The sequence below is a fragment of the Bos javanicus genome, chromosome 14, assembly GCF_032452875.1.
Source record: "Bos javanicus breed banteng chromosome 14, ARS-OSU_banteng_1.0, whole genome shotgun sequence".
Classification (NCBI taxonomy): Eukaryota; Metazoa; Chordata; class Mammalia; order Artiodactyla; family Bovidae; genus Bos; species Bos javanicus.
Genome location: NC_083881.1, coordinates 16612412 through 16637973, shown reverse-complemented (window position 1 = coordinate 16637973; position 25562 = coordinate 16612412). Strand labels below are relative to the sequence as shown.

The window sequence follows — 25562 nt, the reverse complement described above, 5'->3', positions numbered from 1 at the left end:
AAAACTTATTTAAATACTACCATTAATATTATAAAGAGACCTTCACAATTACAAAGTACACATAACTGTCTGTGAATTCAGTAGGTATGCACATAATTAAGACTAACAATTAATAAAAAGGACTAGCATTGACTGTTTCTTGTACCCAGCAGTTGACATATCTCATTTAAACAATTAAAACTCTGGACAAGTACGTTATTAGTAGGCTCATTGTATAATCAGGGCCAATATGGCTCACAGTTCAACTAATCTGCTTAAAATATCAGAATTAGTCAGTGACAGTGTCAGAATTCAAAACCTTTGTCTATTTTTAAAAAAATGGTTCACATTCTGTACACTACCACACTGATGATCTCCAGTTGTTTATTTCATAAATCAAAAAATTATAAGCAAACCGCAAAATCTTGTGTACTGACACAGTTTTCAACGTCTGATTTGCAAAGTAGGGATTACCTTTAACCATTAAAGTGCAGTAACAAATGCAAATAGTACTTAACATACGCCAGGTACTATTTTAAGTGATTTACATGTATTAACTCATCTACTCTGCAGTACTATGAAATAGGTGCTATTGTCTGCATTCTACAGATCAAAAAGTTAAGCATGGACAGGTTAAGTAACTTGGAAGAGGTCACTAATAAGTTAAGTGGTAGAAGTGAATTCACAATCTAGGCAGTCCTAGCTCTTCAGAATTACACTACACTGCAGAAAGTCTATTATTTCAGTTGAAAAAAATTCTAAACACATATAACCCCCGTTCACTCTTTTTCTTTCTTCCCATTTTCTTCCTATTTCCCAAAACTTCTTCAAAACTAAGAAGTTTTGAAAATCTGACACAGACAGCACTGGGACCTGCACTATGAATCCAACTAGAACTTCTAGAGAGGTCAATTCTAGTTCCTTGACAACCAGTAAGGAATACTTTGAAACACTAGTGAAGCAACTGTGCTATTTATGTTACCTTCTTGTTTAAAGGTGGTAGGTTTGTTTCAGAAACTGCAAACTGAGGCTAGAGAATAAACCTTAGATGATGAGAGGTTAGCAACCACAAGAAAGACAGAAAATCCTACTTTAAGGCAGCATTTCTGAAGCTCTGCTGTGTAAGTATGCCAAGAGACCCTTGGAAGATCCTGCATGGTGGCTGCAAGTTTCACTAAGAGCAAAGTTCCAACGATTTTTCGGATTTGTGTTTTGTTTCCCTGCCTAAGCAGGATACGAACTATAAAGAGAGGTTGATCTCTTCAAGAAAAAGTAAAAAGGCTAAGCAAAATGACTGCCATTAAAGCTGTCAGAAGAAATGAGATGTTAACTCCACCCTGGCACAGAAAATTCGCAGAAAAAAAAAGTTTATAAAGGGCTACATTCAAAACATCTGGTAAAGGTGTAGAGAAACTGAAACTCTAGTACACTGTGGGAATGTAAAGTGCAGCAACCATTTTGGAAAAATGATCTGGCAATTCTCAAAACATTAAATATAGTTAGTATCTGATCCAGCAATTTCACTTCCAGGTATATATCCAGGAGAAACCAAAACATGTCCACACAACAAGTTACACATGAATGTTCCTAACAGAATTACTCATAATAGCCAAAAAAGTAGAAGCAACCGAAATGTACATCAACTAATAAAGGGATAAACAAAATATGGTACATTCATACAAAGGAATCTTATTTGCCAATAAAAAGGGATAAAGTGGGACTTCCCTGGTAGTCCAGTAGTTAAGAATTTGCCGGCCATTCTTGTTTCTCTTAAAAATGAATTCTGCCTTTGACCAAAGATTTACCTAGGTAGGGATAAGCATAAGTGTTGCTTCAATTTTCTGAGGTCTTACAAGATCAATTAAAAAAAAAAAATTCTCCTGCCAATTTAAGGGACATGGGTTTGATCCCTGGTCTGGGAAGATTCCACATGCTGCAGAGCAACAAAGCCCATGTTCCACAGCTACTGAGCCCTCGTGCTGCAACTACTGAAGCCCGTGAGCCTAGAGCCTGTGCTCCACAAGAGAGGCCACCACAATGAGAAGCCCGTGACCACAACTAGAGAGAGCCCGTGGGCAGTAACGAAGACTCAGCATAGCCAAAACCTGAAGAAAAAGATTATTAAAAAAAGAAAGAATGAAGTACTGATATATGCTACAATGTAGATGAACCTTTAAACTGTTTTAATAAGCAAAAAAAGCCAGTCACAAAAAAATTCCACTTATATGAAATACCCAGAATCTATAGAGACAGACAGTAGACTAGTGGTAGCTTAGAGCTTGAGGGATTGGAGTGATAACTGAAGAGTACAGGGTTATTTTTTAAGGCAAGAATTGTACACTTTAAATGGGTAGGCTATATGGTATGTGAATTATATCACAATAAAGTTGTTATCAAAATGAAGAAGTTTAAAGGGAGTTATCAAAACCAATACAAAGGTCACTAATGTAACTCATGGAACAGCTAAATCTCTTGCTTCATACTTCAAATGTGTTAGAATCCACCACTAGTCTGAGATCCAAGGGCAGGAATTCTGGCTGAGCCATTTTTATATCCATAGTATGTGGCACATAGTAGTATTCCAATATTTGTTAAATAATAGGAGGGGGGAAAATCCTGTACCCGAGGAATTATACAGTAACATAAGATACTCTCCATAGAGAAAGAGTATTCCCTGTGAACCAAATAAGGGAACTCCAGCACCAAAGTGGCAAAAAGAAAAGAAAAACCCACCTGCTACCCACCACAAGCTGGTGACTACAGAGGTCGTCAGTCAACAATCATGTTATTCCCAGATATATAAACCCATTAAATATGGGAGAAGAAATCAAATTTCAAAGTAACTGCCAGCCTCTCACTTCTGTTGGCTCAAACAGAAGCCTGTCCTATGAGTCAGGCAGCCACCCTGGGTACTATGCTAATGAGGACTCCAGTGCATACTACACTTTACTTTCCTTTTCTGAGGATCATTAAATTTCACTATCAAAATACTGGTCTTTAACAATATCCTACAGGGCCTATGAAAAGTACCGACAGTATGGGTACCTTTCAGTGCAATTTATCTCTAGCAGCCCCAACAGGTTGTCTTTCTCATCCTCTATCCTTCTGGGCTGTGGCTGTATGAAAAGGGATGAAGAAACAAGAAATCCAGAATGTACACTTATGATTTTGAAACTCTAAAAATTAAATTATGAAAAATATGAACTTTTACTTGTGTCCTGCCTTTTTAGGCTTCCCTTACAAGCTTCCTCATTCATGAACTACTATAATGCTACTATTACCCAGAAAATTCTATTGCATCAGAAAATCTTCTATTACTCGGGAGAATGAAGAATTAATAAGAATTACCTCCTCAGACTTAAATATGACAGACAGACAAGTGTTAGGATGCAGAAGGAAAAGAAACCCACAAATAATCTTAATAGTCAAAGAAAATTAATGTTTCCTACTATGTAAGAAAAACAAATTTGCCAAAAAAAAAAAAAAGACGGGCAGAGTCCTAAGAAGTCTAAAAGCATGTAACTTAGAATTTGTCATGGTTAAGAAAATATGTCTGGGATAGTATGTGAAGACTATCACAAGACTAAACCTATACTCTCACTTAACGTGAAAATTAAATGACACAGTCTATGTAAAATTCTTACACCAAGCCAGGAATACAGTAAACACCGAAGCGAAAGTAGCTCTCTATTACTACTGTGGAACAGGTGAATAAACTACCTTACCAAGGCAGTTATTAATAATTCCTATCAGTGAAGGCAAACTGAAAACTAGTCAGTAGTTGTGGAGCTTGAAGTAGTAAAGCCCTGAAGACACAGGGCTAACTCTCCAAAACACACAATTCTAGAATTCCATCCTGATACACCCAATCTTAAGGCTCTAGATTTCTACTCTAATACAGCCACAATCATGTCATAAATCAATCACTATTTCAGAACCAAACCTGTTCATTCGTTTACAATAAGGACTTCTTGGTCCCGCAGAAGACAATCGATATCTTGGTCTCGCAGGAGAAGCTGGGCCAGTATAAAATATTTTGGGCTTTCTCTGATGACGAGGTTCTAAGAAAAAAATTATATGTACATGACATAAATATGTATAAACACAATTTTGCTCTTCATCTAAATACCTACAAAGGTGCTGTGCATGTGCACGTGCTAAGTGGCTTCAGTCGTGTCTGACTCTTTGCAACCCTACGGACTGTACCCCACCAGGCTCCTCTGTCCATGGGATTCTCCAGGCGAGAATACTGGAGTGGGTTGCCATGCCCTTCCTTCCATGAAAATACTATTAATAGCATGTATCTACTAGAGTAAATTTTACTGTTCGTGGTTTAAATCATTTATGCCCGCAAGGCTGTTACTGAATATATGTGTGCAAGACAGACAACAACCAACAAAAACACACACTGACCACAAACAACCATTATGATTATACTGATGCATAATGGCTGATTATCAGTCCTATATATATATACACACACACACACATATAGACACATATATATATACTTTTAAGTGTTGAGGTACAAATTTCACATAAATCAAAAGTGGTCCTATTTATACAAACTTATAAATTAAGTACAAAACTGTGAACGCTAAAATAACTAAAGACAGACATGAAATTTCAAAGTCACCCAATTATTTGCTTTGGTCAAGGCTAACATTTAATTTTTAGAAGACGTAACATCTTAAGTCGGAAAGAGAAAAAGAAATACCGTGTAAAATTGCTTATTGCTTATCAAGAAAAATGGTACAGATGAACTTATTTGCAAAGCAGAAACAGAGATACAGATGTAGAGAGTGGACTCATGGATACCAAGGGAGTAAGCAGGTGATGGTGGGAAGAACTGGGAGACTGGGACTGACATAGATACACTACTACGCATAAAATAGATGACCAATGAGAAATTACGCATAGCACAGGGAACCCTAAACCCAATGCTCTGTGGTGACCTAAATGGGAAGGAGATCTAAAAAAGAAGGGATGTATGTATAACTGATTCACTCTGCTATACAGAAGATACATAACATTGTAAAGCAACTATACTCCAATAAAATTAAAAAAAATATATATATACACACACACACACCAAGGAGGAAAAGAAAAAGAAATAACTTCCTGCACATTTTCGGTAAGTTATGAAAGACAACAGCCATGAGTATTCTGTAAAATGATAACCTGAAAAATAAGAATGACAATGGAAAGGCAGTAAAGATAAAGGTAACATAATTATACCTTCTCCTGGAAAAAAACATTAATAGATATGTCTTACTTTCCAATGGAGCCTGATAGTAAACAGTAGCCTTTCTTTGTCTAAGATAGTATCGCTTCTGATTATCTTCCTCAACGTCCTCTTCATCTTCATCGTCATCATCATCTTCCTCTTCTTCATCATCTTCATCTTCATCTTCTTGGTCTTCACCCTCTTCAGATGACTCTACAAATTAAGAAACATTTACTTTTAGGCTTCTAAAGACCCTCCTTTTAAAACTCATTTACTTCTAGATTGTCCAAAGAATCTTTAATTCTGCAACATTAAAGACTGAAGATTTTGAAAAATGAAGTAAAAAACTATAGAATTAAAAATAACTAGAGGAAGGAAAAAAGTAGTTTAAAGGCCACTGTCACTAAGTACCAAACTAAAGTTTCAAGTATTACTGCTAATTCATTAATATAGTGCACTTCTGTCCCTGAGTTACATGACATGTAATCTGCTTAAAGATAATGTAAAATACCCTCAGCAAACATTTAAAACACATTTCAGAAAACAAATTTTCATTCAAGAAAATTTCTAAGAAATTGCAGCAATAAGTTCTAAAGAGAATAGTAAAACCTGGCATGAAGGTACAGATCAGTGATAGAGCATTTAATGGCAGAATAGTAAAACGTAACTTTATTTATTTTTTTTTAATTTTATTTTATTTTTAAACTTTACATAATTGTATTAGTTTTGCCAAATATCAAAATGAATCCATCACAGGTATACATGTGCTCCCCATCCTGAACCCTCCTCCCTCCCCACACCATCCCTCTGGGTCGTCCCAGTGCACTAGCCCCAAGCATCCAGTATCGTGCATTGAACCTGGACTGGCATCTCATTTCATACATGATATTTTACATGTTTCAATGCCATTCTCCCAAATCTTCCCACCCTCTCCCTCTCCCACAGAGTCCATAAGACTGTTCCATACATAAAACAGGTAGACATATGTTATCTGTAGATGTATTATACAAGCAAACCAGTTTCATCTGTTTTAGAGTTGTTTATTTCAAATACATTCCCAGCAAAACACATTATCCTTTTATCTCCCTTACTTTCACTTTTTTCTGACACTATGACCAACTCCCTAATTTATCACAAATTACCATACATGTTATAGCTTCTGAATAAAAAGACTATATCCTACTAAATAAAAAGCATTGAAATTCAAACCCAGAAGACAGAACAAGAGAAAAGACTAACCCACACTGCCTTCTTGATTGTCAGTTGTTTCTTCATCAGTTCTTTGAATATCTTTTTGTTTCCCTCTTGTGTACATGTTAAGATTCCCCTAAAAATGTTTAAATAAAATCCATTATTGTTTAGTATGTTTATTTAAAATAAATCCAGTAGGACCTTCCAACCTTACTTAAATAATGAAGATATTTCCAGTTATAAACTCTTACAACTCTAGTAATAACTCTAGTGACTGATAAAATAATTGCTGAATAAAATGAATACTTTAACCAAAAGAAAGGACAGGGACTACAGAAAAAAGGTTAAACTGGAGATTATGAAATCATCCCCTTAATGGAAGAATATATTTACTTCTTCTGTTTCATTAAATACTTCCAAGTCTTCAAGTTTTCTCATTCGCCGTCTACGCTGCTTCTCCATATCATCCATTTTTTGAAGCACAGCTTCAGCAGTGCTTAAAAAAAATGATATAAACATAAGCTAAAATTGTGAAAGAGTAGTATATATATATTTTAAAGAGTAGTATATTTTTAAAAACTTAATTTTTCTTCCATTATATTCTTCAACCGCTGGAATTTTAAATATCTTTATAAGAAGCACGATTTACTACTATAAAAATTTTAGCTATTCTTTATAAGAATTTAAATACAAATATAGTTAAATGCACATACAGAATTATTACAAAGTCCTCTAATAATCACTTTATACTTTACATAAATGGAATGCATTTAACATTCATGCTAGTCAAAATTTAGTCCCCAACGAAAAGTTTTTGTCAGCTAAATCTTCATCTAAATGAGTTTTACTTACTTTGTTATAAGTTTGTCAAACAGTACAGACTGGTTCACACTACCATAGCGGCTTCTGATTCTACAGCTCCGGCGAACTTCAACATCACCGCTCTCTTCATGCAAGTGTTCTGTTTTTTGAACTATGCTTCTAGTCCTCAATGACCGAGTAACTGCAATTGCTTTGTCTTCAGAGATGTGTACATAAAAGTAAACAGAAAGATTTGAAATAACAGCATTTATAAAACAATTCTAAAGTGAACAACTGAAGAGCCACACTCATGTAACAAAGTTTTAGTTTCTTGAACTTATCCTTATCTTATGTAAAAATAAACAACACACACCTACTATAAGTCCGATCACACCACTCTCAAGAGAACACACACATATATAAATAATACAAAGACTTGTATACAGTGTTCGAAGCAGTTTTGTGACAGCCCCCAAATGGAAACAACCCAAAACAAATGTCCATCAAAAGACAGACAGACCAACTGTGAGAAACAACCTGTATCCATCAAGAGGTGAATGGATAAAGAGTATGTGGGACTGGGAACTTCCTGGCGGTCCACACTTCTACTATGAGGGTCTGGGTTTAATCCCCGGGCCCTGGTTGGGGAGCTAAGATTTCACAAGCTGTGTGGCATGCCACTACCCCAAAAACAAACCTAAAAAACAAACAAAAATCCCCCACAGAATATGTGGAATACACATACAACAGAACAGTGTTCAGTCATAAGAAACAGGACATCCCGCCAGTGGCAGTAACACAGATGGACCTTGAAGGCGTTATGCTAAATGAAGCAAGTCAGAGAAAGACAAATACTAAATGACATCACTTATATGTATGATCCAGGAACAGAGACTAGAATAATGATTACAAAGGACTGGGTGGGGAGTAAGAGAAAGGAGAAGATTGTTGGTCAAAGAATACAAATTTTCAGCCATAAAATGAGTAAGTTCTGGAGCTCTAACATACGGCAGACTGATTATAGTTAATAATACTGTACTGGATATTTAATGTTGCTAAGAGACTGTAGCTTGAATGTTCTCAGCAATAAGAGAAATGGCAATTACGTGACATGATGCAGGTGTTAGCTAAAACCATGATAATAATCATTTTGTAATATATAAGGATCGAATCAACATTCCTTGTACTCCTTAAATTAACACAGTTATATATCAATTATATTAAAAGAAAGCTAAGGAAAAAAACTGTGGTATATCCATATAATGGAATACTACTATTCAGCAACAGAAAGCAACTCTATGGATGATTCTCAAAGAAATTATGCTGAGTAAAAGAAGCCAGACAAAAAGAACACATACTGTATAATTCCATTGATATAAAGCTGTAGAAAATACAAACTACTCTACAGTGGCAGAAAGCAGACTGGCGGCCACTTAGGAACCTTGGGGCATGGAGGGCATGGAGAGGAGCTGGGGAAGCCAGCAGTGATTATAAAGGGGCCTGAGGAAATTCTGGGAGGTGGTTATCTTTACTACCTTCTCATGGTCATGGTTTGACAGCACACACTTGCATCAAAACCAAAAAAATTGTATACTTTAAATATGGACAGTTTATTGTATGTACCTCAGTATGCCTGTAAACAAAAACTGAATATTTAAGAAACTTTAAATGCCTTTAACATTACTTACCTTCTTTGCACTCTTCTTTTTTTTTATCAGCTTGCTGTCTGGCCAACTGCCTATATTAAAAAATATATTAAATAACTCAAGATAATTGACATAATTTTAAATCCTGTATTTCATAATATAATGAACTAGGACAATGGAAAAATATGTTTATATAAGTTATAGCTAAATAAAGGCTAAGAACCCTGTTGTGAAATTCAGTGATATACAGTTGTCCCTCAGTGTGAGGAAGGGATTGGTTCTAGGGTCCCCCGTGGATACCAAAATCCAAGGATGCGTAAGTCTCTTAGAATTTGCATATAACCCATGTCCATCCTCTTTATCATCTCCAAATCACTTGTAATATCTAATACAATGTAAATGCTACATAAACAGTTGTTCAGTTCAGTTCAGTTGCTCAGTCGTGTCCAACTCTTTGCGACCCCATGGACTGCAGCATGCCAGGCTTCCCTGTCCATCACCAACTCCTAGAGCCTGCTCAAACTCATGTCCATTGAGTCGGTGATGCCATCCAACCATCTCATCCTGTCATCCCCTTCTCCTCCCGCCTTCAATCTTTCCCAGCATCAGGTCTTTTCCAAGGAATCAGTTCTTCCCATCAAGTGGCCAAAGTATTGGAGCTTCAGCATCAGCCCTTCCAATGAATATTTAGGACTGATTTCCTTTAGGATTGACTGGTTTGATCTCCTTGCAGTCCAAGGGACTGGAGATATCAAGGGAACATTTCACGCAAAGATGGGCACAATAAAGGACAGAAATGGTATGGACCTAACAGAAGCAGAAGATACTAAGAAGAGGCGGCAAGAAAACAGAGGAACTATACAAAAAAGATCACAATGACCCAGATAACCATGATAGTGTGATCACTCACCTAGAGCCAGACATCCTAGAATGCAAAGTCAAGTGGGCCTTAGGAAGTATCACTACGAACAAAGCTAGTGGAGTGATGGAATTCCAGTTGAGCTATTTCAAATCCTGAACGATGATGCTGTGAAAGTGCTGCACTCAATATGCCAGCAAATTTGGAAAACTCAGCAGTGGCCACAGGACTGGAAAAGGTCAGTTTTCATTCAAATCCCAAAGAAAGCCAGTGCCAAAGAATGTTCAAACTACCACACAACTGCAGTCATCTCACACGCCAGCGAAGTAATGCTCAAAATTCTCCAAGCAAGGCTTCAACAGTTTGTGAACCGAGAACGTCCAGATGTTCAAGCCGGATTTAGAAACGGCAGAGGAACCAGCGATCAAATTGCCAACATCCATTGGCTCATAGAAAAAACAAGAGAGTTCCAGAAAAACATCTACTTCTGCTTTACTGACCACACCAAAGCCTTTGACTGTGTGGATCACAACAAACTGTTGTTAGTGAGTGGTAAATTCAAGTTTTGCTTTTTGGAACTTTCTGGAATTTTTGGTTGGAAAATATTTTTGATCCACAGTTGATTGAAACTGCACATGCAGAATCAGTGGCTACAGAGGGTCAACTGTATGCATTAAGTCTTAGCTAAGCAGAATTAATCAAACCATAGTATCTTACTTAAAACATGAAGTGAAATCCTTATCCTAAGTATTTAGGTATAACTGAACTGAGTAGTGGGCAAAGAGAAGACAAGGTGTTTTATACAACAAGAATATAGTGGTCCCACATCCTTGAGGACCTAAGAACACATCATAGAAATTAGTGACATGTTAATTTTCCTCTAAGAACATGTGCTGGCTACAATCTTCACACAACATGCATTATTATTCACAGGTAGAAACGGTCACATTTGTGAATCAGATATCCCATCTACAAACTGACATACAGAGTCTGCTGCATTGGAAAGAACACCTTCCAAAGGATTTAAAAAAAAGTATCTTCCTCTATTTTTCCCCAAACCCATTGAAGCAAACAAAGCAGTATGTCTCATTCACTCATTATTTTTAGGGATTCAATTTTCCATACCTGGATAGGCTATATATTCCCTGATAGCTCAGTTGGTAAAGAATCCACCTGTAATGCAGGAGACCCCGGTTCATTTCCTGGGTCAGGAAGAACCCCTGGAGAAGGGAAAGGCTACCCATTCCAGTATTCTTGGGCTTCCCTTGTGGCTCAGTTGATAAAGAATCTGCCTGCAGTGCGGGAGACCTGGGTTTGATCACTGGGTTGGGAAGATCCCCTGGAGAAGGGAAAGGCTTCCCACTCTAGTGTTCTGGCCTGGAGAATTCTATGGACTATATAGTCAGTCCATGGGGTCTCAAAGAGTCGGTCAGGACCGGACAGTGCGACTTTCACTTTCATTAATCAACCTATAAATCAAGCTCTTTGCAAGTGGGCTGGTTATACCCGTGGAATTTCAAATGCAACACTTTAAAATGAAACTATCTTATTCTAAACCATCTATATCTTCGTAACAATGTAAGTCATCATTAGACTTCCTTAACTCTTTTGGAACAGGCTTTAAGAATGAAGAACAAAAAGAAACACTTTTCAGCAATCCATCTACAGATCAAGGGCTAGTTTGTTTACAGGTTCATAGAGTTTCCTCATGGAAGAGCCCCTCTCTCCATACCATGTAGGTCTACACTTCTACAAACAAGGCCCCCCTAATAGATGCTAGGGATACAAAGACTAAAGCAGTGTCTTTTTCTTTTTTTGTCTGTAGGGGAAGGGAAGCAATTTCCTACTTGCGAGGGTTGCTATACCTTTTCTTAAACAGCTAGATAATAAATATTTTGGCTTGTCAGCTGTACAGTTTCTGTCATAACTACTCATACAACTCTAACACTGAAGTAGGAATGCAGCCCTAGACAGAATGAATGGGCATGGCTGTGTCCCAGTGAAACTATTTACAAAAACAGGTGTCTGGACTTTTGTCAACTCCTGAGAATATGATGAAAGCTATGGGTCTTTTCTCCCTGCTGCTGCTGCTGCTGCTGAGTCGCATCAGTCGTGTCCGACTCTGTGCGACCCCATAGACAGTAGCCCTCCAGGCGCCCCCGTCCCTGGGATTCTCCAGGCAAGAACACTGGAGTGGGTTGCCATTTCCTTCTCCAATGCATGAAAGTGAGAAGTGAGTGTGAAGTCGCTCAGTCGTGTCCGACTCTTAGCGACCCCATGGACTGCAGCCTACCAGGCTCCACTGTCCATGGGATTTTCCAGGCAAGAGTACTGGAGTGGGTTGCCATTTCCTTCTCCACTTTTCTCCCTAGAAAACTGCATATACACATGTAAGTTTAAAACACTGTTTCAGAGTTTTCATATGCTGCCTGAAAAAACACTATTAGTAGACCCTAGTTAAGAACTTTAGGACTAAACAAATATATTGTCTTCCCTCAAGCCATAGTTACTCAAATCTTTCTGTATTATTCTATCAACCTTGGTTCCCTGGTCTTTGAGTCCCAAATAGACTGAAAACAAAGGGTTGGTGGGTAAAAACACACAGAAAGAAGTAAAAAAATTATTATAATCAGGCAAACTGGCAATAGCGAACAGTCATCCTGGTAAGAAATAGGAAAACTAGATAAAGCAGAATTCAAAAATACTATAGGCCACGTTATATAAGTCTTGTACAAACAGATCCTGATGTTATCTATATAAATTAGAGCCTTTGCAATAATGATCTGAATACAGGGAATTCTTTTAAAGATAGGAATTATTCTCTACAGGAAATATATAAAGAGCCAGCCAACAAGCACAAGAAAAATAATCCAACATTATTAACCATCTATGACAAGTGTTAGTGAGGATGTAGACAAAGTGGGACCCTCATACAGTGCTGGTGAGAATATAAAATGGCACAGCTGCTATGGACAACAGTTTGGCAGTTCAACATTAAAACAGAGTTACCATTCAACCCAATAATTCACTTCAAGGCATATACCCAAAAACCAAAACTCTATGTCCACACAAATATCTGTACACCAGTCTTCATATCATTCAAAATAATCCAAAAGGGTAAACAATTCAATGTTCATCAACTAATGAGTAGATAAACAAAACATTCATACAACGAAATCTTATTTGACAATAAAATGAAGTGCTGATAGACACTGCAATATAGATAAACCTTCAAAACATTGTATCAAGTAGAAGAAGCCAAACACAAAAGGCCAGAGTTTGATTCTGCTTGTATAAAATGTCCAGAATAGGCAAATAGATAGAAAATAGATTTAGAAATCTAAATAGAGATAGAAAGTAGATTTTCAGTTCCCAAGGGGCTGAGGATGGAGGGATAATGGGCATTGGGTTTCTTTTTAGGGTGAAGAAAATGTCTTGAAATTAGATAGCAGCAACACTTGAACAATACCACTAAATACTCTAAAACCAATGAATTACACTTAAAAATCATGAATTTTATGGTATGTAAATCATATTTCAATGGTTATTTTAAAATAATAAAGAGACAGGAATTCAATATATTTTAGGAAGATTCTAATTTAAAAACACCAAGTCATTCATCTTTAAATCAAGATTAAAACAGCATTTATTTTAATACATTCCTTTAACACCGAGCACAATGTTTCACAAACCTGAGTAACATACAGAGCCTTATAAAGATTTTGAGGATTTCCTATATTAATTTTTTTATGATTATGTACAAGCCAAACTAGATATAAATTCATTTAAGTTTTATACAAATAAAACTATAAAAACAACCATCAACAAAAATATTAACAGAATACACTGGAGGTTTCCTGACACAAATTCTATTTGCTGTGTGAATTTAATTCAGATTGCTATGGGTTTCTCTTGAGTTTAGCATGCTACCTATCATGCTTGTTGTGCATCTGGATGACTCGACGCATCCACTCCTCTTATCTAAAGGGCTCTAAACCTTCATCTGAACGGCATGTATGACATCACATCACACAGCTTTCTCTTGGAAGCAGAGGCATCGCTTATGTATCAAGGTCAGAATGGGTTCTCATCTCATGACCCTGAGATAACTAAAGCAGTACTACTTGGGCCAACTGTAAACATAAATGCAGAGCCTGAACTTTTATGGCTGCTCTCTATAAGGCAGCAAGGTAGATGATTTCTTTTATGGCTGCTCTCTATAAGGCAGCAAGGTAGATGATTTCTTTTATGGCTGCTCTCTACAAGGCAGCAAGGTAGATGATTTAGAACAGTTATTTTTTTCTTCAGATCATGAAAGAAATCTTTAAATTCTCATTGAGAATTTATGGACCCTCTCCTCCCAACTCTACTCTAAGAAGACAAATTTTAGAAATAGTGGGGTAACTTAAATTGTGTTTCAATGATTCTAAAAATTGTACCCCTCCCCATTTTAACATGCCCAAAATTGGGATGTATAACTGATGGTATGTCATAGTTTTAATTTTCAGTGTTTTTTCCTTTCTTACTGTCTCATAAAATAATGTTCCATGTTTCAACTGTTGCTACCTTGGATTCCATGAAATACAGTAGTAGGTATTCCATGAATGTACTCAGTCATGTCCAACTCTTTGTGACCGCATGGACTGTAGGCCACCAGGTGCTTCTGTCCATGGAATTTTCCAGGCAAGAATACTGGAGTGGGTTACCATTTCCTTCTTCAATTCCATGAACAGTAGATGAAATAAGATGCAGATTTAAATACATATAATAATAGACCAAGTAAATAATTGAAAAATAACAGTAACAAAGAAACAAACTTAAAATGGCACAACCTCACTTATCTGGAGAATCTGTTACACAATTTAAGAATAAAAAAATTCTACTTGAGAGCAAGTGGGCTTCCATTCTTTATGAGAAGAATTAATGTAAAAATAATTATTTCATCAAAACAAATTTTATTCTAATTGGCACCCCCACCATCTGTATTAAGCCCACCAAAATGGGGAGAAAAGTGAAAGTTCTGAGCTAATTAAAGTTAGATTTAAATTTTCCCTGGGCCAAGTAAACTTAAACTCCATGAAGTACATACTTCCTAATTCATTGAAACTAATTCCTTGAGTATTAACATGGGATTCATGCTATCTATCTCAGGGTTCTTGAGAAATGAAATTTAAATATGTATATAGCCACCTAGTCCCACTGAACAAATCAAAAACCAAAAATAAAGGAAAAACATGTTCTGCCTCCTTTGTGAAAAGTTTTAGAAGCATATCAACAGAGATATTCATAAATGACTTTGAATTGATGAAAACCTTGATAGCAAGCAATCAGAAATACAAATAGTATCTTGAATAAAAGCTTTTTATACATGCTTCCCAGGTGGCACTAGCGGTAAAGAACCTGCCTGCCAATGCAGGAGTTGTAAGAGACCAGGTGTAACCCCTGGGTTGGGAAGATCCCTTGGAGGAGGGCATGGCAACCCACTCCAGTACTGTCTGGAGAATTTCATGGACAGAAGAGCCTGGTGGGCTCCAAAGGATCGTAAAGAGTCGGAGGTGACTGGAGCAACTTAGCATGCAAAGCATAGGCTCTGAATCAGAAGCATATATCATAAGCAAGTTACAGTCATAAAAGTCTCTTTAGATTACTCAAGTACCCAGAACTGATTCTGTGTCAACCAACCTTGTCAGCTGCACTCATACACATAACAGACACTGCTTTTGAATAAGAAAATAACAAACCTAGTACATATTAAATTTTTAATTCAATAATATTTATTTAGCACAATTTCATTTCAAATAAATTTCATTTTATAAGTTGAACTTTTGATCAGTTAAGAACACACTTAAAAATTAAATGCAAATCCTGAATTAATACTTTAAAACTATTTTGAATTAACATTCAAGCATCTGTATTACCTTGTAAAATGTCTGCCATTAGCATGTTTCTCCGTTATCACCGTATTCTTATCAAAACTAGAATCTGAAGAATTCTGTGCATTTTTTCTCAAGGACCTTAAAGTACGTGTCTGGTGGTAGGTTTCAACTTCCTTAACTGAAGACCCATCCTTCAAAAGAAAAATTTAAAAAGCCATTTAAGTTTTTTTCTTCAGTCAAATATCCCAGTTAAACTCCTAAGACTTCTCTCTGATTAAAAAGTTTGTAACAACTGCTTTTGGAACAGTATTATTTTTGCATCTCCACAAGAAACTAAAATAGTTAATATCTAGGATAATCATTTTATGATAAACAAGTATGAATAATGTCTATAAGGTGGCTAATTTAAGATTTATTAATGGTTTATAGTTCTATTTCATAACAAGTAGTCTAGAGTGAAATTTTCTGCCACTGATAAAAAGTTGTACTAGTTCATAACAGTAAGTGCTCCTCTTTTTTAAGGCTACAGAAATTAGAAAGATACACACACAAACTTGGAACCACTGGCGGCAACTTTAAAATAACTAGACAATCAGAACTTTTGGCTTCAGAAGCAATTTTGGCTTCAATGACAAAAAGGAGTCATTACTATCTCACACAGTTTCAGTCAGATAATGTAAAAATGAATTTAAAGACTGTTTAAATATGTTAATTGTTAAGTTATTAAGTCGTGTCCGACTCTTTATGACCCCATGGACCCTCCAGGCTCCTCTGTCCATGAGGTTCTCCAGGCAAGAATACTGGGGTGGGCTGCCATTTCCTTCTCCATTAAATATGTTAATTTCTTGTAAAAACCACAGAGTGCCATGTAACTTTGTTTTTGCTCAACAGAGACTCTCTAAGTTAGTGGGTTGGCTTTATAAGCTACAGAGGTTCTATCATAAACTGTTCAAGATTTCATACATGCCTCTTAGAAACCACATAAAGGATATTTTTACATTAGAAGAGAAGGAAATGTACCTAACAACACTATAATCCTAAATTTTACTACTCTAAAAATTTATAATTTTAGAAAAACAGGCATTTATTTTTTTTAATGAAACGTCGTTCCCCCCACGCTTTTTTTTTTTTTTTTTGGTTTTAAAATCTAACATTTTATTTGTTTTCTAGTTGTCCCATTTCTTCTCTCATCCTTTCATTTCCCTCTCTTGCCTCTTTTTGGAATAATCAAGAATTTCTGTTATTCCATTCCCCCCCCCCCACGCTTCTTAGGCTGGCTTTACCTGGTCATTTCATTATGTTTTATTAGGATATTTTGTCATTTAATTTTGTTTCAGGAAGAATATTTGATGGGCTCACAAGTAAGAATATTTATATCATAAGGACCTGTGTAAGAAACTGACATGCTCTTAAAGGCATGAGAGGACAAGTTAAAAACAATTAGGTTCTTCATAAGATATTAAGTGATATGTCTGAGCTACACACTTTCATCAATGTGCCCGTATTTCAAGATGTCTGAAAAAAGAACACCTGTGCATTTAGGTAAGTGCATTATTTTTAAAATGAATACCTACATCTTATATGCATGTGGTGTAATATAAGACTCCAAAAAAATTGTTTAAGGGTATTTATTTTTAGTTTCTCAAATTCCATATGTACTTTTTCTTAAAATGGATCTAAGAAGACATCCTAACACAAGGCATCCTCTTAAATTTACCTTTCTCCCATTTTACAAAAGAAAGTCATATCTCTCACTCATTCTGAATCTTACTATTATAGGCTGCTTCAAGGCATTAAAAATCTTCAAAGAGCCAAACATAGAAAAACACTAATGTAGGTGTTAAGAAAATGAATGACTATGCTAGGCAACAAATCCTTTCCTTTGTTAGATGTTCCCAATTCTTCGCTTTTAACAAAATTGAAAGGAGACCTAATCAAGCTAAGAGACCATTAAAAATGTTTGGCAAGTGATTTTCTGCACATAAGCCAGAAAAACTGAGTGGCACTGCAAACAAAACTCCTTTCATTACTATCTATTTATTTATATGAACAATGTTTCTCAGCACTTACCTTTACAAAAACAATGAAGCAAGATGCCAAAACACTGTCCTCAACAATAAATAAGATCTGCCCACAGATACATAAGCTAACTGGGTGGGTAGGGAGACTTCAACCACATGAAATCCTAACAAAATATTACTTCCTATGTTTAATCATTTTAATAAAAATATTTTTGTTGTTTTCATCAGTTGAATATTAATAATTACAATAATTTAATGCACAAAAATTTTATTTCTTAGAGCTCTGTCATGGAAAAGTGGAAAAATACAAATTTTGTTTTACAAGTATGAAAGGATAATTAACTAATGACTTTCAAGCATGAAAATATATCAAGATAAAATGCTGTTAGTTAAGTGGATGGGAAATAAAAATTAAAAGAGAAAAGAATCAAGGTAAAATTTCTGGCTGCTAAAAGAGCTTGTTCATGCGTTAACTTTTAATGCTTCAAGACAGGTATCAAATAACTACGATTTTTAGATTCCAGGGGTTACTTATAAAAGTGTGATGCAATAGTTTTATTTTTTAATGTCAACTTTAAAAAAATGACAGAAATTATCTCCTTTGTAACTATTTAAACTGATGTGGGGGATGGGGAGGACCTTAGATGGCAGCTTAAAAATGTAAGAGAATGAAAAGCTAAAAAAATTTTAAAACTCAGAAGAAAACATAGGGAAAACTTTCATGATATTGGATTTGGCAATGATTTCTTAGGACACCAAAAGCACAGACAACAAAATAAAAGATTAAGTTGGACTTCATCAAAATTAAAAAAACTTTTGTACAAAGGACATTATCAATTAAGTAAAGTGGAAACTCCTGGAACTGGAGAACGTATCTGCAAATCATGTATTTGACAATGACAAAGGACTGATACCCACAATATATAAATTCTATACTGCCACAACAATAAAAAGTTAAAAACAGGCAAAGGACTTGAATGGACATTTCTTCAAAGAATATACACAAATAGCCCATATACACATGAAAAGATGCTCAACATAACTAGTCATAAGGAAACAGAAATCAAACCCAACAGGGGATCACACCAATTAGGAAGGCTATTACCAGGAAAAAAAAAGAGACAGAGAGAGAGAAAGTAAGTGTTGGCAAGAAAGTGAAGAAACTGGAACCCCTGTGTATACTGTGGAAATGAATATGGCAATTCTTCAAAAACAATTAAACACAGAATTACCACATCATCCAGCAATGCTACTTTTGGGCACAATACTCAAAAAAAAGTGAAAACAGGGGCCTGAAGAGATACCTGAACACTCCTGTCCACAGCAGCATATTCACAATAGCCCAAAGGTGAAAGCAGACTTCATCAACAAATGAATGGATTAAAACAATAATATAGTACACACAATGAAATATTATTCAGTCAAAAATAAAGGAAATTTTAACACACTGAAATAACATGAATGAATATACTATGCTAAGTGAAATAAGTCAGTCACAAAAGAACAAATATTGTAGGTTTCCTCTTATGAGACTCCTTGCCAGGGGCTCAGAAGAGGGAAAATGGAGACTTAGTGTGTGTGTGTGTGATTTTCTGGCCACTTGGGCGGGATCTCAGTTCTCAGACCAGGAATTCAACCTGGGCCACTGCAGTTAAAGTGCTGAGTTCAAACCACTGGACCACCTGGGAATTCCAGAGAATTCCCTTATTCTTAAAAATACCAGGGAATATTTAATAAGTACAGAGTTTGTTTTGGAAGATGAAAAATTCTGGAGATTGAGAGTGGTGATGGGTTATTGAATAATGTTAATATACTTAATGTTACAAAACTCTATATTTAAAATGGCTAAAATGATAAATTTTGTTATTTATATTACAATAAAAAAAATAAATGTCACCATATTCCTGGGAATTAAAAAAAAAAAAAAAAGGTTTCTACAGAAAAAAAGGAGGGGAGTGCTAAATACTGGGAAAAAAGATTCCCTGAGAAACTCAGAAGACTTAACCTTTAAGCAGTCTAAGTGAATCTGTGATTTGCAGAGATTGGCTTAGTTCATTATCCCTAAGTAAGTACTAAGCATCAAGAAAGGCTCTCCTTAACAGCATGGAGAAAAAAACAAAACAAGTGTTTTGAGAATCACCTGTACCTGGGCATACACTGAGGAATTTAAAAATATAACTTTCAAAAATGTTCTTTATAAAAGCAATATAAAAATAAAAGCAATATGTGCCCATTACAAATGGAAAAATTAAGAAATGTACAACAATAAAACTATCACCCTCAATTTCAGTTATCCACAGATAGAAATGGGTTAAACCTTTGGATACACAAACCATTCTTTTCCTATGCATACATATTCACACAATTTTTAAATTGAGCTAATATTATTTATGCTTTGTAACTTTTTTCTAGTGATACGATCATTTTCCCAAGTCGTGAAGTATTATTCTAAAAATCTTTTTGAATGAATAGTAATCCAGCCATTACATGAATCTATTTAACAAACTGCTTAATAGTTACTTTACAGGGGAAACCTGGCACACAGCAAGTGCTATATGCCTGGTAGCTACCAGCATTATAATCTTTTAACTGGTCTTCGAAACTCTCGGATTTGTTGTCTATAATCCATCTTAAACACTATCTTATCAGATTCCTGATCTAAAAGTTGCAACTTCTAAGCCTAAAATCAAGAGCCAGCCCAAAACAAACATAAAAATGGACTATTATTGTCACAAAACAAGTATACTCCCTCAAATCCAGAGTGGCCAACTCCAGGGAGTAATATTCACCACTACATGTCAAAATCTATCCATGCTTCGAGATACTTCACTGAGCTGTGCATTTTTCATTATGTTGTGATATGTTTCAAGTTTTAAAAAATCTCCCAAGGGTTGTATATATCAGTGTCAAGTTTGGATTATCTTTCCAGACCTCTAAATAAACGTACAATGAAAAAAGAAAAGAACCCAATACCTTCTACATACTACAGTGTGTTTATTTTACCTAATAACATACAGAATAAAATGTACACAAACACAACCGAACCCCACTACCCATCCTTAAATGTCTCTTCAGCATGAAAAACAACCCTAACTTTAATGAATTGAAGAGACTCAGCTCTGTGAAAGCCCAGAAGGACAATGGCTAGCCTGACTCCAAAAGAAAGGGGCATCCAAACTTATAAAGTTTAAGAAAATAAAATCAAAGAAACAGATTTAAAACAACAACAAAATATTTTCCGGGAACCCATATAGGTCAGGGGGAAAAAATCCTTAAGCCCAGTTAAGTGAGATCATATTCAAAACGTAAAAGCAAAATGTGGTTAACAGGTAACTTTATCTTTAGAACCTGGAGGTCAACCTCCAAGATCAGATGAAGAAAAGTACAAGTTAACGAATACGAATAAATCCAACCATCTTCAAAAAGAAATCTACTCCAAGAAATGCTCTGTCAATAAAAGCATGAATGAGACTAAGAAATACTCAAGTACAATGAGAGTGGATCAAGGAAGTTTCTGAAATGCGTAACTGATGTAAAAAGCAAGCTATAATCAAATCAAATCCACTGAATGTAAAGTCCTGTAATTAGAAAATATTCCAATCACAACGGTATGTTTCGTTTTTTTCTATTGGTAAACTTCCTCAGCATGAATATATTACCCCCTCAAGACCCAATCCTATGCTCACTAAATAACCCTCTGGTTACAATCTATCCCACGGAGGAATACTATGTCTCAAAAAGGTGTAATAATCCCTACTGGAAATCCTAGCTGGGAAAAAATATCTTTTCTACCCTCCCACAACCATCCAAGTGCTAGCTGCTCGACCACCACATACCACTGATTCAGCAAGACAATCAACCAAATATTTACCGTGCACCTAACATGCTCTAGGTGCTTAGGAGCATACACTGCTGAACAAAAGTTCAAAATCCAAGTCCCTATGGAGTTCCATTCTGACTTGGGGAGAGAAGAATATTTTAAAAGTAGGAAATTATACAATATTTAGAAGGTGGTAAATGCTAGGGAACATAAAACAGAGCAGAGCATCCTGACAACGAGCAGTTTGCAATTTTCAGTAGGGTTGTTAGGACAAGGTAGTTAGCAAACACTTCAAACAGGCTACGTCATCCAGGTTCTCCTACGTCGGACTTGCAGCGCTACTTCTTCATATAAAGGTGAACTGAGCAAGTTATTTAAAGTCTGTCCTTATCTGTTAAACAAGGATGCCTATCTTACAAAGTTATGAGGAGTGAGTTAATATTTGTAAGATTCTTGGAACACATTAAGTACTATGAGTTCTGAGTTGTTGTTGTTGCTTTTAATTTTAAAAAAATGTAAAAGGTAAAGGAACATCTGATGCAGATATCCAGAGAAAGAATATTCCCAACCAAAGGTAGAACAAGTGCAAAGGCTCTGGGATTCAATGAGCAGCTAGGCCAAAGTGGCTGCAATAGACTGGGTTTTTCAAAAGGAAGAATAGAAGAGGATGTCATCATAAAGGGAAGGGGTAAGGATGCATAGGGCTGTTTCTCAACTTTTATTCTATTTAGATAGGGATTTTTGAGCAGAGTGATCAACTGTTACGACTTTTAAAAAGATCCCTCTGTAAGCTATACTGAGAACTCAGACTTTCAAGGGAGGAGGGTGTATATGTATATGTAAGGGTGGCAAATAGGGAGGCTGGTGACGAATCTACGTTAATAACCCGTGGGAATTCACTGGTGGTGCAGTGGTTAGGACTCCGTGCCAGGGCCTAGTTTCAATCCCTGGTTCTAAGATGCCACAAGCCACCCAATGTAACAAAAACAAAAACATCTATTTTAATAATCCAGGCAAGAGCTAACAGCTTGAATCAGAAAGGCAACACTGGAGCAGCTGAGTAGTGGTCAGATTCTGAATATATTCTGAAAGTGAAGCCAACAGAATTTGCTAATATGAACTAAGAGAAAAGGATGACTCTAAGGTTTTCAGCCTCAGAAACTTCAAAGAAAAAAAAAAAGTGCCCATTAAAGTTGACTGAGGTCTTAACAGCTGACAATAACTGTGTCCTATATGTCAGCCAAGTGTCCACGTAATTGCCTTACGTGCATGATCACATTTAATTCTCATTAGCCATGTGGTGGGTTTCACCCCCTTTCAAAAAGTACAGAAACCTGCTGATATTGGTAAGCTGATGTTCAGAACATTTTTTAAAATTTCTTAATTGCTGAAGTATAGTTGATTTACAGCACTGTATTAACTACTGCTGCACAGCAAAGTGACTCAGTTATACATAAACATACACATTCTTTTTTATATTCTTTTCCATTATGGTTTATCACAGGAAGAACTAACAGTTGTTTTAAGTGCCTATATTACTTAACCACTACTCAATACAGCATTACGGTCACAGGAACTGGCACTGTCCTGAAGATAATAAACACTCAATATTTACTGAAATTAATTAGTTCTTCTGAACAAAGGTTAATAAGTGACAGAGTTCATTGAAGAAGTGTCCAGCCTCCCTAGATCTCTAACAACTTCAGTCTGTGACTGGGAAACAGATCCTGAAAGTCAGGAAATTATTTGTTTTTTCAATTCAGAATCACAATGTCAGAGACTGAATGGGCTCTTTCATTCCCCTCGGTTAAGAAGTAATTCTGATGAGGCCTCTACAAGAGATTCTGACAATTTCATATCCCGATCTCTCCCTTACCTATGTTTTTCACTCTCTCCCACCATACACACCTCCCCTCAGCTTCAGTCTGACTTACCAGTTCTAACCCTATCTCCCGTCCTGTTTTTCCCACCCCCATGACTACCCTTCGCTTCAACAGAACTAGACTACTTTCTGCTGCCTTAACTTTGCTATGTACTGTTGCTTCCTCAATTACTGTAACATTTTGTGAACGCGGTCTCCTCCATCTGTGTCTCTTTCAGCAGCTGGGGGGTGGCGGAGGGAAGGTGGAGGGACTCTCTCCCTCGGACTTAATTGAATCTACCAATCAAACATCCCATCTGTACATCAGACCTAGGAGAAGAACTTCTTTCAAGAAGACTATACTGCTCCACCTCCATGGAAACCTACAGACCTTGTTTATAGCTGTTAACACGAAAATAAGGGAAAGGGAACGGGTTGTGGTAGCGGAAGATCCAAGTTCCAACTTCGATCTACCACTTCCCGAGTCCTTTTTTTCATCGGTAAGATACGTAATTATCCATTCTCATGGTGCTGTTATGAGGCTTAAGTAAAGAAGACGTAAATGAAACGTCGCTCTCCATCCCTCCACGTTATGCAACCTGGTGTTATTCAGGGCGTTCGGATTACCGAACTTCTCTGGATCGTAAACTCTAGGTCAGGGAACCTGAGTCACAATCTTTCTATCCACTCGCGGCTTCTAAGACACTCGTTATGCACACAAGTAAGCGCTCGGTAAACGCGCGTGGCTCGCGATCGCTGCGAACCTAGGGCGGCAGCCTGGGCCATCGGTCCCGGAGGTGTGCGAGGTGGGGGGCGGGGCAAGCCGCTAACCAAGGTGGGGCCCCGAACTGCACTTCGGCTGCGGAGACCTCCGGTTTCCTCTTGAGTGAAACCAGATTAACACACCCTCTCAACAGTCAGCTCTTCTCTCCACCAGACCCACACACCCCTTCGGGCTCCGATTCTGAGAAGCCTTCCATTTTACGCGTCCTCGACAAATACTTCTCCCAACCTACACCCCCTCTTCTCTGCCCCACCCCCAGCCAACTGTCACTCCGATCCCACCGCCCACTCCCATCTCGCAAGGCCCTGCCGGGCAGTGGGCAGCGAGCAGTCCCCCAGGCCCGGCCCCAGGGGCCCGCCCCAGGCCGGTACTCACACCCGCGGCGGCCGCGGTGACGGCGGACTGCTCAGCGGCGCCGGCCGAGCGGAGCCGCCTCCGGCCGATCTGCTCCAAACTGAGGAATTCGCTGGACAGGTCCAGAGAGTCCGTGGCCGAGGCGGCGGGGTGGCTCTGCAGCTCTAGGCTGCTGCGAAGGACCACCATCTTCTCTCCCTTCTTGCCCTGCCGTCCGCGGCAGGAGACGCACCAGAGTTCAGGCAACAGCCGCTCAGGCGCTTCCGCGCTCCGAATTCTGGCGCCACTTGCGCCGCGCCGCCGGCCGCAGCGCGCGCGCCCGGAATCCCTCCGCCGCCAGTCCCGCCCACGCCGCCACCCTACCACGGCGGGCTCGAAACTTTCCTCTCCGTAGCGCAGAGGGCTTTGGGCCGAATTTGAGCAGAACCCACACCGACGGTATCAGGGGCCGAGGCGACAGTGACAGGAGACTGGTTACTCCTTTTTCTTAGATAATTCCGGCTCGCTGAGCTCGGCGGAGGAACACTACGGATGGTTGCGAGACGTCCTGTTTGGAATTTTGGCGCGTGGACGCTGGCGGGGCGGGGGGGCGCGGGAAAGGAGGCTCCCGGCCTTTCTGATTGGCTGGCGGGGCCTGGTGGCCCCGCCCCGCCACTTCCGACACCAGCCCTCCGCTTCCCGCCACGCGGGATTCAAATAGAAAATGCGGAGTCCTTGACTGGGGCGGGAGAATGCACTTGACTTGTGACAGGTTTTGACTTTGCTTCTTAAGGACTCTTACTGATAACCCAAACGAGTTTAAGAGACAGAGTTAGAAGCGAGCGGGTAGAGTATTATAGTTAAAAGCAGGTTCTGTAACCCAGCGCCACCCTTTCCCGCGATCTTGAGCAAAAGATTCTCCCCGCCTGCTCTTAGATCTCCTAATCTGTAAATTAACTCTGATTTTTAACACCTAAGGTTCTAAGATATTATTATGCCTTACATATAAATATTTACTACTATTCCAGAAGAAAATAATTTATCTGAAAATAAAGCAGTCACACAACTACTTTGATAATAGCAGCGTGCTGAATGATCAGAATGTGAGCGGAGCCCTAGCGAAACAGAAACAAAAGCTATTTATTGATTTGGATGTCTGCGTTT

The 25562-nt window shown here is 37.7% G+C and overlaps 1 protein-coding gene across 1 annotated transcript in view; it reads right to left on the bottom strand.

Annotated features, from left to right (window-relative positions):
- Positions 1-24995, bottom strand: part of ATAD2 (ATPase family AAA domain containing 2) — a 64824-nt gene extending 39829 nt beyond the window's left edge. The window contains exons 1-8 of the mRNA XM_061438677.1: positions 24441-24995; positions 15622-15770; positions 8887-8936; positions 7250-7415; positions 6791-6893; positions 6446-6533; positions 5255-5419; positions 3923-4040 (exon numbers count right to left, since the gene is read on the bottom strand). Of these exons, the coding sequence (XP_061294661.1) occupies positions 3923-4040; positions 5255-5419; positions 6446-6533; positions 6791-6893; positions 7250-7415; positions 8887-8936; positions 15622-15770; positions 24441-24608 (1007 nt within the window). The 5' untranslated portion in view covers positions 24609-24995. The remainder of the gene's footprint in view (positions 1-3922; positions 4041-5254; positions 5420-6445; positions 6534-6790; positions 6894-7249; positions 7416-8886; positions 8937-15621; positions 15771-24440) is intronic.
- Between the last annotated feature and the right edge of the window lie 567 nt (positions 24996-25562).